Source organism: Protopterus annectens, chromosome 5.part0, assembly GCF_019279795.1.
Source record: "Protopterus annectens isolate FY-2018-M chromosome 5.part0, PAN1.0, whole genome shotgun sequence".
Classification (NCBI taxonomy): domain Eukaryota; kingdom Metazoa; phylum Chordata; order Ceratodontiformes; family Protopteridae; genus Protopterus; species Protopterus annectens.
The window spans coordinates 1,694,698,267-1,694,716,890 of record NC_056735.1 but is presented as its reverse complement, the minus strand read 5'-3'; the positions used below and the strand labels follow the sequence as shown (position 1 = coordinate 1,694,716,890).

Sequence of the window (18,624 nt, the reverse complement as noted above, 5' to 3'; positions counted from 1 at the left end):
GAGAGGTGACTAGTTGTTCCAGTGCATTTGAATTTATGAATTCCAGGAACCTTTGGGCTAGGGTGTTAGGGCTAGAATAATGTACCCAATCTATGTTTGGGTAGTTGAAGTCTCCCAGTATGATGGTATTTTGTGATACATTCATATCCTCCAATGTCTTCAGGAAGGCTGAGTGGGGTTCCTGAGATTGGGAGGGTGGTCTGTAATATGCTACCAGTTGCATAGCAGTTTTGCCTATGGTTAGTTGCACCTGTATGGTCTCTGATGCTTCATGTATTGCTACTAACCTGGAGGTATGGGTGTCCTTGATGAATATGGACACTCCCCCTCCCTTTGTGGTTCGGCCCGGGTTTTGGGGCCGAAAAGCATGATACGAGGTATAGCCTGGTAGCACTGGGGTGCTCTCAGGAGCCTTGAACCAGGTTTCAGTTACTGCACAGATGTCGATGTTCTCCATACTGAGGAGTGCATCGAGAGCCTGCATCTTGAGATTTAGACTTCTGGCGTTGAGCAGCATTACCCTTAGTTTTTTTCCATTTTTGTTTTCTAAGGAGGTGGGTTTGTCTTTTGAGCCTTGCCTAAAAAGGCACTATGGGGGTGGCAAGAGCCTTAGCCAATATCCGGAAGCCCAGTGGTGACAGATGCAAGCCGTCCCTTGCGAAGCAGCGTGGCTTGTCCAACATGTCATCCCAGGCAGACAGACATTGGATCCCCTTAGAATGACACCAGTACTTGAGCCATTTATTAAAGCTGATCATCTTGTCTTTGTATTGTGGCATCATTCTTGGTGAGGGCAAGATGCTGCTCAGGGTCCGAGTCATACCAGCCTGGGCTACATAATCAGAGAGCTCCTCTATGTCTCTTTTCATGTAGTCCAGGGAGGTACGTCTCAGGTCATTCATGCCAGCATGGACAATGACGGAGTCATATTTGTACTTGCTTTGGAATGACCTGAATGCGTGTGTTATGTGGCGGATCCTAGCTCCCAATAGGCAGCTCACAGTCACCCTCTCCTTGTTCAGCCTGGTAAGCGGGACATCAGTGTGTCTGACTATAGAGTCACCTATTACTAGTGTATCAGGCATGGTGTTTGGCCTTAAGGGCTGTGATTGATTGACACACTGATTTACTGAAGTATGTGTTGCATGTGTTTTGTTTTGAGGTGGTGGGTTTTTGGATGTCTGCTTTGGGAGCCTCTGTTGCTTTGGTAAGTTTTTTATTAGAGCCTCCGAGTATGTCTTTGTGTTTTTATGTGTTTGGTTTGCAGTTGTGGTAGGTCTATGTGGGACTGGGTCTGTTGTGTGTGTGGTTACCATCTCCTCCTGTCTGGTCGTGCCAGCCCTGAGTTGAGAGTGTTCAGCCACCAGTTTGGCTATATAGTTGCATCTCTCACATGTATTTGTGTTTGTTGGGAGGAGGAGATGGTTGTCTGTGTACATGAGACAATTGTAGCATTGTCTCAAGATACCCAGATTTACCAGCTGAACTGGAGTGGACGCCAGAAATCTGCCACTCGACATGCTAGAACAGTATAAGGGAGTGCTGTGCCTTTAAGGGAAGTGGATATTCACAGAGGTGGTAGGTGGATGTAGTGCTTACTTAGTACGAGAGTGCTTACTTAGTAGAGAAGTTTTGAGAACAAGTGCTAGGCTTATAATATAGTGAGTAGTCTGATTATACTAAGAGTAGAGCTTCCTTAAGGGAAAATTTGAAGAGCAGACTTGGCGGAGCCAGAAGAAGTTTAACCTTGTTTAACCGGCGCTGCACTATGCGCACAACCGCGCAAAGCCATGGAAACGCGGATTTTAAACAAGGAACTTCAAAAGAGCTAGAAATGGTCCAAAACAACCAATTACTACAGCTCTTGTGCTGAGAAACACACAGAGAATGCAGAGACAGTAATAAATCAGTTACACAGGCTAGCACACTTTAGTGGGCAGCCTCAACAGTTAAATTAAACAAACAAACAAACAAACAAACTTTCGATCAAATTCGACTAAAATGTAACTTTAAGTGCAGATATTAAAATAATGCAGCAAACAGCTAAAAAACAGTTTAAGCTTGTTTAGGGTAAGCTAGAGAAGCTATTCCAAGTAAAAAAACAGCAAAGATACTTAAATCCAGAAAGTAGTCGCTTTTCTGAGTTCTCTGTAGCTAAGACCACTCTGCAGGACCACGAGGAGCTTGTCTGAGTAGTATAGCCAGAAAAAATGCCCAGAGGCGGATTTTAAACAGGGAACTTCAAAAGAGCTAGAAATGGTCCAAAACAACCAATTACTACAGCTCTTGTGCTGAGGTCACTTCCTACAGGGACAGGTAGGCTGCTCAAGGCTCCCCACTCCCACTGGTGAGCAAAGAAACTTCCTTCTATCCAAGTAAGGTAATGGACAACACAGGAACTACACCACAGCCCAGAATACAGCAATGCCTGTAAACTGGTCTAAACTAGTCAAGGAGAGGCGGGAAAACAAGGATTATTTTTTTTTTTTGTTTTTAGATAGAAACACACAGAAAATGCAGAGACAGTAATAAATCAGTTAGACAGGCTAGCACACTTTAGTGGGCAACCTCAACAGTTAAATTAAACAAACAAACAAACAAACTTTCGATCAAATTCGACTAAAATGTAACTTTAAGTGCAGATATTAAAATAATGCAGCAAACAGCTAAAAAACAGTTTAAGCTTGTTTAGGGTAAGCTAGAGAAGCTATTCCAAGTACAAAACAGAAAAGATACTTAAATCCAGAAAGTAGTCGCTTTTCTGAGTTCTCTGTAGCTAGGACCACTCTGTAGGACCACGAGGAGCTTGTCTGAGTAGTATAGCCAGAAAAAAATGCCCAGAGGCAGATTTTAAACAGGGAACTTCAAAAGAGCTAGAAATGGTCCAAAACAACCAATTACTACAGCTCTTGTGCTGAGGTCACTTCCTACAGGGACAGGTAGGCTGCTCAAGGCTCCCCACTCCCACTGGTGAGCAAAGAAACTTCCTTCTATCCAAGTAAGGTAATGGACAACACAGGAACTACACCACAGCCCAGAATACAGCAATGCCTGTAAACTGGTCTAAACTAGTCGAGGAGAGGCGGGAAAACAAGGATTATTTTTTTTTTTTGTTTTTAGATAGAAACACACAGAAAATGCAGAGACAGTAATAAATCAGTTACACAGGCTAGCACACTTTAGTGGGCAGCCTCAACAGTTAAATTAAACAAACAAACTTTCGATCAAATTCGACTAAAATGTAACTTTAAGTGCAGATATTAAAATAATGCAGCAAACAGCTAAAAAAAACAGTTTAAGCTTGTTTAGGGTAAGCTAGAGAAGCTATTCCAAGTAAAAAAACAGCAAAGATACTTAAATCCAGAAAGTAGTCGCTTTTCTGAGTTCTCTGTAGCTAGGACCACTCTGCAGGACCACGAGGAGCTTGTCTGAGTAGTATAGCCAGAAAAAAATGCCCAGAGGTGGATTTTAAACAGGGAACTTCAAAAGAGCTAGAAATGGTCCAAAACAACCAATTACTACAGCTCTTGTGCTGAGGTCACTTCCTACAGGGACAGGTAGGCTGCACAAGGCTCCCCACTCCCACTGGTGAGCAAAGAAACTTCCTTCTATCCAAGTAAGGTAATGGACAACACAGGAACTACACCACAGCCCAGAATACAGCAATGCCTGTAAACTGGTCAAAACTAGTCGAGGAGAAGCGTAAAAACAAGGATTTTTTTTGTTTTTTTTGTTTTTAGATAGAAACACACTGAAAATGCAGAGACAGTAATAAATCAATTACACAGGCTAGCACACTTTAGTGGGCAGCCTCAACAGTTAAATTAAATAAACAAACACACTTTCGATCAAATTCGACTAAAATGTATCTTTAAGTGCAGATATTAAAATAATGCAGCAAACAGCTAAAAAACAGTTTAAGCTTGTTTAGGGTAAGCTAGAGAAGCTATTCCAAGTAAAAAAACAGCAAAGATACTTAAATCCAGAAAGTAGTCGCTTTTCTGTGTTCTCTGTAGCTAGGACCACTCTGTAGGACCACGAAGAGCTTGTCTGAGTAGTATAGCCAGAAAAAAACGCCCAGAGGCAGATTTTAAACAGGGAACTTCAAAAGAGCTAGAAATGGTCCAAAACAACCAATTACTACAGCTCTTGTGCTGAGGTCACTTCCTACAGGGACAGGTAGGCTGCTCAAGGCTCCCCACTCCCACTGGTGAGCAACAAAACTTCCTTCTAGCCAAGTAAGGTAATGGACAACACAGGAACTACACCACAGCCCAGAATACAGCAATGCCTGTAAACTGGTCTAAACTAGTCGAGGAGAGGCGGGAAAACAAGGATTATTTTTTTTTTTGTTTTTAGATAGAAACACACTGAAAATGCAGAGACAGTAATAAATCAGTTACACAGGCTAGCACACTTTAGTGGGCAGCCTCAACAGTTAAATTAAACAAACAAACAAACTTTTGATCAAATTCGACTAAAATGTAACTTTAAGTGCAGATATTAAAATAATGCAGCAAACAGCTAAAAACAGTTTAAGCTTGTTTAGGGTAAGCTAGAGAAGCTATTCCAAGTAAAAACAGCAAAGATACTTAAATCCAGAAAGTAGTCGCTTTTCTGAGTTCTCTGTAGCTAGGACCACTCTGCAGGACCACGAGGAGCTTGTCTGAGTAGTATAGCCAGAAAAAAACGCCCAGAGGCGGATTTTAAACAGGGAACTTCAAAAGAGCTAGAAATGGTCCAAAACAACCAATTACTACAGCTCTTGTGCTGAGGTCACTTCCTACAGGGACAGGTAAGCTGCTCAAGGCTCCCCACTCCCACTGGTGAGCAAAGAAACTTCCTTCTATCCAAGTAAGGTAATGGACAACACAGGAACTACACCACAACCCAGAATACAGCAATGCCTGTAAACTGGTCTAAACTAGTCGAGGAGAGGCGGGAAAACAAGGATTATTTTTTTGTTTTTTTTATTTTTAAATAGAAACACACAGAAAATGCAGAGACAGTAATAAATCAGTTACACAGGCTAGCACACTTTAGTGGGCAGCCTCAACATTTAAATTAAACAAACAAACGAACAAACTTTCGATCAAATTCGACTAAAATGTAACTTTAAGTGCAGATATTAAAATAATGCAGCAAACAGCTAAAAAAACAGTTTAAGCTTGTTTAGGGTAAGCTAGAGAAGCTATTCCAAGTAAAAAAACAGCAAAGGTACTAGTTAAATGGGGGCATGCTGTATATAGTGCACTAGTTAGATGGGGGCATGCTAGTTAATTAACGTTCTCAAGCTCAAACCCTGTATCTTTGTTACAGGAGACAAGGGCCTTAATCCTTTACACCAGTTATCAAACCCTGTCATCATCATCCACATCATAGGGTCTGGTAAATAGTGTTGAGGATTAAGGCTCTTGTCTCCTCTAGCCAAGATACAGGGTTGGAGCCTGAGCACTTAATTAACTAACCTCCCCCCTCTTAACTTCCTAAACCCTCTAACAATCCATGTGAAGCAGAGTTCCTCCCTAACTCAATTCAAGTGCAACTTGGATAGTTGGATAGGAAACCAGAAATTCATCCCTGGTTTAGCACCTATGTCTCTAATGGACACAGGTAACCTGCTAATGGCTCATCACCCAGGTCCATGCTTACACATATCAAGGGTATCAGAACTTCTCTTAGATTTGAGATGCATGGCTAGGCTTAAAAAGGCCCTTGTGGTCGTTAGCCTAGTAAACACCTATGAACCTATTACACACACACACACACACACACACACACACACACACACACACACACACACACACACACACGCACACACACACGCACATGCACACACACACACACACACACACACACACACATACCACCATAAACAATCAGTGAGGTAAAATGTTCCTGGAGACAAAGACAAGGTGACTGAACTCTAAACACGTGACCTGAGTCACAGCATCTAATTTTATAGTTATGGGCTTTTTAATGTCTTTTCCAGGGATCTGTTACATTGATAAGAGTAAAATATGCTGAAGTGTTAATTTAGCTTCACCTTCAGTAGTAAAAGGCCTGTGAGTGTGGGTACGTGGGGGGGATATCCTTTCAACAGATTCAACATTACAAACAGAACATACTGGTGCATGACTTAACAAATTAAATTATTAGTCTGAGTCTATGAATTTGTCTTACATAGATTTAACTCAGTGTATTTTTTCCTTGTGAACTTTTGCAACTGCAAGTGAACTTCAGCTGTGCAAGTTCTTTAGGTAGTGGGTTGTTTCAATAGATTTAACTCAGTGTATTTTTTCCTTGTGAACTTTTACAATTGCAAGTAAACTTCAGCTGTACAAGTTCTTTAGGTAGTGGGTTGTTTCACTTCTTGTAGAGTGAAGCAGCTAGATGGAGAGAATACTTGGGACAAGGGAGTGAAGTGACTTTGTCTGCAGATTTAACACGTTTTTGTTGCAGACTAACTAGTCTAGTTTCTGATAGGCAAGCCATCTGAATTATGGTCAGATTACAATGTATGGAGGAAATTAGGGGAATATAATGCATGTATAGCAGTTATAAAACTTAATAAGGTTCTTGAACATGATTTTGTTACCCATTTTACGTCATTATAAAGTTACATAGCAGCCATCTTTAGTGTCTTGTGAGATGTAATATTTAAACAACTAAGAATTATTCATGCATACTCAATAGTTATATTACATAACATTACCAAGCTAAACTTATTTAAAGAAAAATGACATCACTGGTAAGCCTACAATTTATAAACTCATACTGCTGTATTTGTTAAAGTCCTGTTTCTTTTTTTTTTTTTTTCTTAAAACCAACAAGCATTGCATTTTCCAAACACTAAAACAGCTTGACAATTTCAAAAGATAAATGCTTTGATTTGATCATTTTATTAATTCAGACTAATTCCCCCATTAAATGGGAAAAGAGAAATTTCATAAATTTGTATTAAGAGCTAAACTATAAAAGCATTTTATAGCGCTGCATAAATCCCTGGTGTTTTAGCTCCATTAATAGTTTCAGATGAACCTTCAGATGTTCTTTCAGATTCACCTATGTTCAAGCAATTGAACTGCTTATGTTCAGCTTAAGAATAACCAGCAGTCCTGATTGGTTTGGGTGGTTGATTCAAAGTATTATTTTTGGAAGAGCCAGTGGTTTCCAGAAAATGCCAACAACCTCCAGAACATCCCTGCCTTATTTTTTCCAAGCAGTATCTGCATCTCCCTCCAGTTTCCCATTTGCTTTGGTCTTTTGCACAGTGGCTAGCAGTGTGGCAGTGCAGAATTAAGATATGGTTTGTCTATCTGTATAGGTCAGGTCATACCTTTGCCCATCATTGACTGTTCTGGCTGGTAGTTTGGTGGCTGAGCCTATAGCTGGTAGAAATATCCAGCAGGTATTGTCCTCCATCTCAAAGAAAGAAGGAAGGAAGGAAGAATTTTGAGCAGCAGAGGTTTCCCCCATATCCTGTGCTGTTCTACCCAAGGTAGGTACTTACAGCAATTCCACTTTGATCATTTTGGACTTTACCTTGCACTGAACCAGCACAAACTAATCATTTGGCAACAGTTCCACATGATCACTGTGTACTTTTGTGAGATACAGTCATGAAACAATCAAACCATAAGTTCAAAATCTGCCACGTCAGGAGGCAACCTTGGCAAAATCAAATGGATTGTGAAGCAGGCATGCTCAACTTTCTTCAGAAGTCATTAAACAATTCAACATAACCTGAGTCTCTTGTACCATACGGTGCAGATTCTACACCATTGCCATTGGTGTTGTGTATCTTTAAAAACTAGGTCAAAATATGTAACAACATTATCATTCCACTAAAGGTTGCTGCAGATTAACATTGCCTTAATTATGGTGGTATGAGGCTTAGAAATCTATACAAAATTACAACTGTGTTAATTCATCAACAGCCGTGAAAGGTTTATCAAATTGTTTTGAATAACATTATATAATTACTGTTATATTTGAAGGAAGTAGATCTCAGAGTCTAATATCAGACCATCCTGTAAAGACTGAAAGCAGCTTGACCTCCTTAAGACCTGCAACGCCTTTGCCACAGATGACAGAGTACAACAATCACATAAATAAAACAGGTAATGAAACATACATGCATATATGAAATTGCTGAATAATAAATGTCACACCATTGCCAAGGCAAAGCACTTTGCGTTTGTTTAGTTTGTTTATATTATTTTTTAGCACGTAACTCAGTGAGCGAGGGAAACTGCTTCCGATTAGATGATGGGTATAGATGATTACATGAAAGATGTTTTATCTTTATCAACACAGTTTTGAATTCAAGTATGACATGAGAAACTAAAGGCAAATTTCTCAGAAGGGCTGTCTTTCCATAGCAGATATTAATATTATCTTCTCCCGTTCCATAGAAAGTGAAATACAAAGTCTCCATTTGCACTACTCATCTCTAGAGCATAATTTAGCAGAAAATGCATCTGCTAAACAGCTTTGCTTGATGAAATATGTCTGTGGCTTAAGTTAGAGGCATCTGCTAAATAAAATCTGGTTGGCATGATTCATGAATTGTGCAGTTTGTTGTAATCCAGCTCCACCTTCATGTGTGTTTCTAAAGCTATGGCCAAAAGCTGAAACTGATGTTGACGCTTTCTCACAACTTAAAAATGTAACTGAGCAATCATGAAGCTAGCACTAATGTTTCAAAAAATGACAACTGTATTACCTTCCTAAAGATGCTGAGTTAACACCATCAGTATGTCCATGCTTGTGTTTGCTGATAGTATGTTTATGCATGTTACTCTTTGGTGGATTCTTATGTGAGGCTCCCAATAACTGAAGTTCATTGATAGATTTGTGGTAGCACATACTTTGTCCATTAATTAACAGTTTTAAAGAACACAAAATCTAATGATGTTTTGAGACAGCGATTACTAAACTGTGTAGCAGTGATGATTTATTACTTTTGTAAATCATATTCTTTCAGCTTAGTTTGTGAAAACTGCCTTATTGGGAAGATACCTCTTCAGCATACAAACTTGCATATCACACAACTTGTAGTTTAAAAAGTACTAAGGCTGGCTGAATTTACATTCTCCTTGCTGCCACCTGCTGACATATTTGTCATATTGCAGTTTTCTTCAGTGCCACTCCCTTACCTTCATAATGCTATGTGGTCCTTACCAAGGTCAGAGAAAATGCATGCCATGCATGTAAACAAAAACACTCACCTACATGCATACATATATATATATATATATATATATATATATATATATATATATATATATATACACACACACACACACACACACACACACACACACACACACACACACATATATATATATTTATAGATATATATATGTGTGTGTGTGTGTGTACATATCTATGTATGTACATGTGTGTGTGTATATATATATATATATATATATATATATATATATATATATGTATATGTATATATAGATATATATATATATATATATATATATATATATATATATATATATATATATATATACAGAGCTAGATAGCTATATATATATATGTATATATATATATATATATATATATATATATATATATTTATATATATATATATATACACATACATAGATATAGATATATAAAAGCATAACCTTGCAACAAAATGGAAAGTAGTTGCTCCTACAATGATTGACTGCTTCCCATTGAAAATGTAAACCTCAATTGGCAAAGGATTAAAAAAAAAAAACAACACAGAATGTTTTTTTGCAAGGTAGCAAGCCCCCATGCACACCCCACCCCTTGTTAATTGTATACACAATCTGCAAAAATCACACTACAGAGGAGAAAGGGCATATACCCCCAATCCCCAATATAACACGATCTCATGGTGAAAAAAACAGTACTTTTCAATCAGCTGTTTTTTGATCAACTGTACTCTCGATGAAAAGCTACTTCAACAAAAAGTTTTGCACCTATATATGTATATATGATTGTTATAAGATAATCAATTCCATCTTAGTATCTTAGTCAATATACAGCTGGTTAACAAAAAATAATCAAAACTCAAATAATACAAAAATATATATAACTTTAATAAAAATCATATAATGCAGGGGGACATGTCACACTGCACCTCCCACACCTCAAGCTACTTAAATGTTCAAATTCCAAGATTGCATAATACAGGAAAAAGGGAATATTCCCCATCTTCAATATTATAGTGATCTCACACCACCAGACAGAACAGGTATGGGGAATGAAGCCCTCAGTGGGGAACATGAGTGACTGGTGAATTGTTGAAGCATGTGGATCTTTGTGATTTGCATCAATCATTTGGTACAAGGTAGAAGGCAGGGATGAAAGCGAAAGAAGAGAGGATGGGGACCCTTTGTCCCCACTGAAGAATGTAAATGATTGATGAATTATTGGTGTTTGTGGATCTTTACTTGTGATTTATGTCTGGGGTTTGTTTCCCAGAAAGTCAACATTTTAAGAAAAGTAAGATAATTTGCAGTTTGTCATTTATGATATTGGATTGTGTTCTTTTTCTGAATGTTAAATGTAGCCTTTGTAAGTAAATTATTATGTGCTCTTTCTTTTGAGCACTGTTTATTATGGATTGACCGCACTTTGATAGTTATTAAATCAGTAAAGGTTCATAGGTTGTTACTAGGCAATAGAGCAGTTATGCATTTTAAAGCTTTGCCACTGCAGTCCCACTGATGCAATCAACTAGCTACTTCACCTGTCCATAAGGGATAGGGGCTAGCTCTGAGGTAATTTTTCCACCCATTTGTCCAAGTTAGATTGGAGAGTAGAGAGATGTGTTTTGTTTTGCAGAAAGCAGAAGTGTGTTGCAGAGGTGGAGAATACTTTGAGTGAGATAATAACCATCATGCCAAAGAGTCCTATTCATGATACAGTATAGACTTAGTTCCTTGGTCTTGTATTTGGGTTACTACTAGTTTTGCACTATGTAGTAGATCAAGCAGGATTGGGTAATTTATGGTTTTGTATACCAGGCTTAGATCACCACTTAGGTAGAGTCTGTAATAGATTAGATTAGGGGGCTTTTAGAAGCTTTGGATAATACAGGGAGCACATTCACAAGAGTTTTGTTGTTGTTATTGTTTTTGTTTTTGTGAACTGATGTTTTTTTGTTTTTCAAGCTGGATTAGGTCTTTGGACAACTACATACCAAAAGACTTGGCGATGGATGAGCACAATGGAATGATGACCTCTTTTGACAGAGAGGCAGCTGTAGTAGCTCTTCTGTACAAGGAAGGCTTTTGTAATGACAATGGATACATGGTAGTAAAGGGAGAATTTGTTATTCATGAAAGTGCCTAAGTCTGTGAATTCATTGTCTTTTTTAATTGGGGTGTCATTTACATGGTAGGTTTGTGAAAGTTACTGTTTGCCATACAAATTGTTGCTACATTTTTCTTTAAGGTCAGATTTGACATCAGAGAAGTAGATGGCAAATAGTAGTGGTCCCAAAACAGATCACTGGGTAACACCATTGGTGATAAGTCCCTTGCAGGATATTGTGCCATCAACTTTAACAGAGTTGTGTATAACAGTGAGTCAGTTGGCAGTTTAGTGGGTTATATATTGATTTATATTATTAACTGACCATTTTTTAGTTATACCAAAGAAAGATGTAATATCAAAATCCTTATTTAAAATGAGGTAAGCTGTATGCACAGTGTTACCCACATCTAGTGCTTACTTCTGTGACTCTTTCAAAATGTCAACAACATTTAGTAAACATGATCTATCTTTTACAAGGCATGTTGGTTAGAGTCCATGAATCATATGATGTTCATCTTTATGATCACTGCTGCAGTAGCCTCATCTATACAGGTTATATCATGCACAGGATATAACCAGACAGCTTCCAAAGCTTCAGTACACCTTCTATATGCCCAAACCATTAGTCAGCTCAAAATTTATTATTTTTATTTATTTTTATTTATTTAAATTTGTTGACCGGGAGTGTCCGACTGGACGTGGGTCCATTTTCAGCGGAGGCCCGGGGAGAAAAGCTCCACAGTAAAATAAACAGACAGTAGTTACATTGGATTACATAGTGATTAACAATTTAACATAGAAATTACTTACAACATATTTACAGATGAAGAACATAGTACATCAGTAGACAACTAGAATCTTTATCTGTGAAGTACATAACAGGCATTAACAAGTGTAACAATGAGAAGTTCCTGCTGTATAATAAGTACTAGGCTTATGAGCATCTGAGCTTGCTATCATCAAGGTAGTTAGTGGAGGTGAAAGGTAGTAGTTGGATGGGGTGGATGATATTAGAGTGGGAGTTGCAAGGGCATAGCCAGCATGTTTTAGGTGCGCTTTTAATAAAGTTTTGAAGTTGGTGCATGATGGTACGGAGGTAATTGTGGGTGGGAGTGAGTTCCATAATTTGGCTATGGCGCAAGAGAATAGTGCTTCACCAGCAGAGTTATTGGCTTTAGTGATCTGCAAGTGATTTTTGTTGCTGGATCCTAGTGGTCTGGTGGTGCAATAGGGTTGGAGTAGATTCTGGAGGGATGGGACATTTAGTGGATGGTTTACTAGTTTGTGGGTGAGTGAGAGTTGATACCACTGAAGGAGGTGAGGGAGTTCAAGCCAGCCCAGTTCAGCAAGTGAGAGACAGTGGTGACTACGGTAGGATGCCCCTGTGGTGAATTTTGCGATTTTGTTGTAGCAGGTCTCTAGCTTGTTTAGATCACATTGCCTTAGGTTGGTATATACTGGAGAGGCATAAAGTAGGGTGGAGATAAGGTGGGAATTTGCTATTGAAATCTTTGCTGCTTTGGTGAGAAATTGTTTATTTCTGTATAATGCTCCTAGTTTTGAGTGGACTTTTTTTATGGTCATGGATATGTGAATGTCAAATTTTAGTTTATTGTCTATTTCCACTCCTAGCAATTTGGTGTGTTCATTTGGGTATATAGTGGTGTTGTCTTTTGCTGTGTTGTTAAAGTGAGAGTTGTTTTGAGTATGTTTGGTGGGTTGGAAGATGAGTAGTTTAGTTTTGCTTGGGTTGAGTATTAAATGGGCATCGGATAACCATGTTTCAACAGAGGAAAAGGCTTCCTGTGTGACTTTTTGCAGTTTGGGTAGGGACTGGGCTGAGCAGATGATGGTAGAGTCATCTGCGTATTGGATGAGTGTGCCATGTTTGGTGGCAGAGGCTAGATTATTGGTGTAAACAGAAAAGTAGGGGTCCAAGGATGGATCCTTGGGGAACCCCTATGGAGACAGGTAGTTGGGGAGATATGTCATTCTGCCATACAATGGATTGTTGGCGGTCAGACAGGTAACTCTGAAACCAGTTGGTGACTGATTGCGAGAAGGATAGGTTATTGAGGACAGAGATAATTTGTTTGTGTGGGACCATGTCAAATGCTTTAGATAGGTCTAGGAAAGTAGCAGAGGAGAGATAGCCATTGTTTTTATGCTGAAGGATAGTGTTTGTAAAGGAGAGTAAGGCAGTGGTGGTGCTATGGTTTGGTCGGAAACCATGCTGAGTACTGGAAAGGAGGTTGTTAGTAAGGAGGTAGTGTGAGACCTGAGAGTGTATGCATCTCTCTAGTATTTTGGAGAGTGGAGAGAGAATAGCTATGGGGCGGTAATTGGTTAGTTCTGCAGAGGGTCCGCCTTTGTGGAGGGGAATTATATGTGAGACTTTCCACAATGTAGGAACGTAAGTTTCTGACAGAGATCGGTTAATCAAGATGGATACTGGGTAGGCCAGAGCATCAGCTGCGATTTGTAGGTATTCACTTGGGTGGTTGCCTGCTGCTAATTTGGTGGGTTTAAGTTTAGTTAAGGTTTATGTTGGAGGTAGGTACAGGAGAAAAAGAGAAGGCAGTGGGGAGATTACTAGTTGAAGGTGTGGGTTGGAGGGGAGGGGGGTTGTGTTGTTTAGCTAGTGATAGTATGGTTTGGGTGAAGTGTGTGTTGAATGAGGTAGCAATATTTTCTGAGGAGTGAGGGATGTTAGGGGGAGGGGTACTGACTTTACCTGGGTGGAGGATGGAGTTTATGGAGGACCAGAATTGTTTGGGGCTGTGTTGTGAGGAGTCTAGGGCAGACTGGTAGTATTGGAATTTGTCCCGTTTTATTAGCTAAAAAAAATAAATAAAATAATTTTATTAATAAAAAATAATAAATAATAAAATAATAAATAAATAAAAATAATTTTTTATTATAGTTAGGTTTGGGTGCCAAGCCCTTCAGAGCATTCCTACTGCTGAAGAGTGCACTTCTCTGTGTGCTTTCAAGAATCGATGATCTGCTAGAACTGGTCCCTAGCTGAATAGATAAGTTCCTTTCAGGATTAAAATCTTCCACTTTACTTTTTATCAGGGAAACTTTAGTTTTTCAATAAACACTTTATTTTTAAGCTAGGAGAAAGTATTTTGCTGACTGTCTTGTAACTTTTAATACACTTAAGTGAGAGCATCACTGTTTTACTTTCAAGGTAAAAGGCTGTTAAAAGCTGTTTTAAAACTATTTTTTTGTAGAAAAGCTGTTGCTAGTTTTCTTTTTGAGGTGACTGTGTTCTTCCCTGGGAAGAAGTTACTTTTTTTATACCTTACCTATTTTACTAACTATTGTTTTTAAGCTTCCCAGGAATCTGGCACCATTTTCAGCTTGACCAAGGAACAACATGCCAGCTCCTCAATTGTACTTTCTTCCAGCCCAAATGAAAAAAGATTGTTAAGCAGCTTTTGCTGCTAGTTGCCTCAGTTGCAGATGGATGACAGTGCTGTGGCTAAATCTGGTTCCTCGGACCACTCATCTTTTTCTTCAGATCCCTTTTTTGTAGTTCCTACTGCCAGTGTGGACTGAGGGTTAGATAAATCCTCTGTGGCTGCTGGAGGGCCCTTCGTGCGCAAGGGAGAGACACTTTTGTCAGTTCTGAGAGGAGGGATGGGGAAAGTGCCTCTGTTTGGCCAGAATGCTGTGCCCATCCCCAGGAAGGTTGATACTGGCAGTTCCAGGCTGAGCCTGAAATTGGTCACCATGTTGAGCCTGAAATTGCTCACTGGGACAAGCTTTAAATTGGTCATTACTGATCAGTGCACTATTCCAGTAAACTAATATAAGTGAAATAAAATAAAGTAAATTCTGGTTCTGTTTCTTCAAAAATTCCTGTCAAAAAGAAAAAGAAAACTAAACATATGTCTTCTTCTTCTGTATCAGTTAATCTGGACAGGAGTATTTATTAGGCTTAGCTCAGGGTCTAATGCTGGCTCTTAACCCTCCTTTAAAGCTGTTGCTGGTAAGAGAAAAAGTGATTCCTTTTTCCCTTAAAAGCTTCAAGAGATTGAACCTATGAGGGTTTGTTAATAGGACATTATTTACTAGGAAATTAAACTTAACTCATATATTTAAGGATGACCCACAACATACTCAGAGTAATATGCTAAGAAAAAGAAGTACTTACAATCCCCCTTTACACCAGGACATACATAATTTTGAGACATGTGTCACCAGTATGATAAGAAATGACTATGCAAGGAGTAGAAAGACTAATTTTAATCTAACACCTAATGAGAGAAAATTACTTAAAGAACTAAGTGAGAATGGGAAAATCCGGGTAATGAAACTGGACAAAGGGGGAGGGGTTGTACTTATGGATCAATGGGATTACACAAATAGAATGCTGGAGATACTAGATACGGACAATAGATATGTCATTGTATCAAGAAATGAATTAAACATCTCATATAAAAGAATTGACTTGATACTAGAAGACAATCTGTTGCAGGGACTGATAGATATAAATTTATATAATTTTCTAAAAGTATCAAAGCCAGTAATTCCAGCTATTTTTGGCATTCCCAAGACACACAAAGGAGTGGACAATCCACCCCTGAGACCTATAGTTACTTCACAAGGATCTAAAACCCAACCACTGGCTATATATGCGGATACTAAATTAAAGATGTTTTATCCCAAATACCCACACATTTTGATAGACCAATGGGACTTCTTGAATAAAATTGGTACTAGCTTTTTTAAGGACAATATTATTTTTCTCACAATAGATATAAAGGATTTATTTTCAGTAATACCCCACACGGAAGGTCTTATATGGTTCGAAAAAATGCTAGTGGAGTTTGATTTTTTTTTTACCACAGATGAATTTAAACTGGTACTAGAAAACATGGAATTGGTATTGAGATATAATTGCATTTACTTTCTGGGGGACCTATACCACCAAACAGATGGGGTGGCTATGGGTTCTGCGTGCGCCCCAATATATGCTAACATTATAATGTTATACTGGGAACAACAATATGTATTTAAATCTACATTTTACCCAAACATTATGGGGTACTACCATTTTATGGATGATATATTCATCTTATGGGATGGAACTAATGAAATGATTTTCGAATTTATGAACTATTTAAACCATAGTACCAGTTTTTTACAATTTACACATGAAATTGGTGTAGATGAAATACGTTATTTGGATAAGTTACAGAAATATTATATAAATAAGACCTATAGATCTAGTATATATAGGAAAAGAATGCTATTCTAATCCATACCTATACTATGAGAGTGACCACTCATACAATTTTAAAAAGAGCATTATTAAGGGACAGATTAGAATAGCAAGAATGACACCTGACAAAACTGATTTCATGAAAGAAATAGGCATTGTACATAAGATGTTTAGTGAAAGGGGGTACCCTGATGAGTTGCTTAATCCTATTAAGGAAGTAGTGGTGAAAGGATGGGGTACTACTTATCTACCTTTATTGACCAGTGGGGAAACTATTGGAAGTAAGAAGGGAATGATCAATATTAAACAAACCAATGTACAATTACCATATTTGACATTGACATACCACATGGAAATGGGCTGGATAAAGAAATGTATAAATGACATATGGGGTATGTTTAGCAGGATGCCTACTAGGGTGGAAGTGTTTCAAAAACCATTGAGATACAGTTTTAAAAGGAACATGAATTTGAAAAATATTGGAGAAGAAAAAGGATGAGTACAGAGGTGGGACATGCCCAAAATATGACACCTTCAAATGTGGGAGGTGTGCCCAGTGTCCATTTATAGCTGGAACAAAGGAATTAGAAATACCCAGTATTCGTTTTAATATTAGGGGTAAAACATATTCTAGTTGTTCTACAAAAGGGGTAGTGTATTTGGTGTACTGCAAGATCTGTTGGGCACATTACATCGGAAAAACAGAACGTAACTTAAAATTATGTATATATGAACATATACGTGATATTAACAAAAAGAACAAAAATAATGCCCTTTGCAAACACACTTTGACATGTAAGGATGCAGATTATAAATTCTGGGTATTAGAAGTTAGACGCAATGAGAGAGGGGGTGATTGGGGAACACGTTTGGAATTTCGAGAAATGATTTGGCAACTTAGACTGGATGCATGTAGCAGTCCAGGTTTGAACGACCATATCTCCATCACCCCCACCTTAAAATTACTCTCAGTGGACCCAAAAAGAGAGAGAATAATGACACTTTTATTTAATGAGAACACCACTACACATATCTAGAATTTTATGATACCCATGGTTCTATTTAACACAAATAGATACATATTGTCTATCGAGGAATTATTATATGAGTATTACATCACACATTAGATTTATGTTAATATTGAACAGGTTACATTGATTTTTAACAGGTTTTAAAAGATGGTTATTGTACTTACAAATGAATTTGTTCTAAGGTATATAAGGTGTACAACAACATATATATATTTTTTTATGGAATATTTATGAAATTTTATATAATATTTACATAGATTATGTAATTTTATATATGCACTATACATGCACTTTACATTTTGGATAAATATGGGTATACATTTTTAAATTATATTAAGGGGTGTAATATGTTTTTCTGCTTTTAGGAATGTGTTGAATTTTAGTTTGACTCCCCAAGTCTTTTGTCCCTATGAACAATCAGAGTTACAATACACATATTATTAGATTGGATATGCTTCATTTGGAATATTTTTTTAATTATTTAATTATTTATTTAATTATTTATTTATTCATACATCCTTTTACATTTTTAACATATGCATTTTTACATCTGCATTTATCAGGTAGTATGTGTTAATTGATAACAAGTAGATATACATCTGTGTATGTATTTTAAGCATTTTATGACTATATAATGTAAATATGTAGTTAGATTACTATTCAGGGATACAAAGAGTTAATACATGAATTTGTAAAACTTTTGAATTAATTGGCTGACCAATGAAGTGGAATTTATTATTATATATAAGGTTGAAAGTTAGTAGGTGGATGATTCTGATGAAGTCTCCTTGATGGAGATGAAAGTGCTTAATCCATCTTGCTCATTTTAATATGTGAAATAAATCAGTTTTAGTGTTATTTGTCTTACGGACATTCTTTGAGTGGATTATTGTGGCATTTACTTCTGAATAGAAGGTTTACAACGGAGGACAGCCTTTATTGATACCTGGAGCAGTGTTTTGGTATTTTGTTTGATGCATGTTTTGTATGGATTACTGTTGTCAGAACATCCCAGAGAATGTCAAGAATGAAAATGTGAATTCTCCTTTGGAC

The 18,624-nt window shown here is 37.7% G+C and overlaps 1 protein-coding gene across 1 annotated transcript in view; it reads left to right on the top strand.

Moving 5' to 3' along the window:
- Nucleotides 1-18,624, top strand: part of SPAG17 (sperm associated antigen 17) — a 3,638,922-nt gene that overhangs the window by 3,274,863 nt on the left and 345,435 nt on the right. The window contains exon 43 of the mRNA XM_044071485.1: nt 8,001-8,123. Coding sequence (XP_043927420.1) covers nt 8,001-8,123 — 123 coding nt within the window. The remainder of the gene's footprint in view (nt 1-8,000; nt 8,124-18,624) is intronic.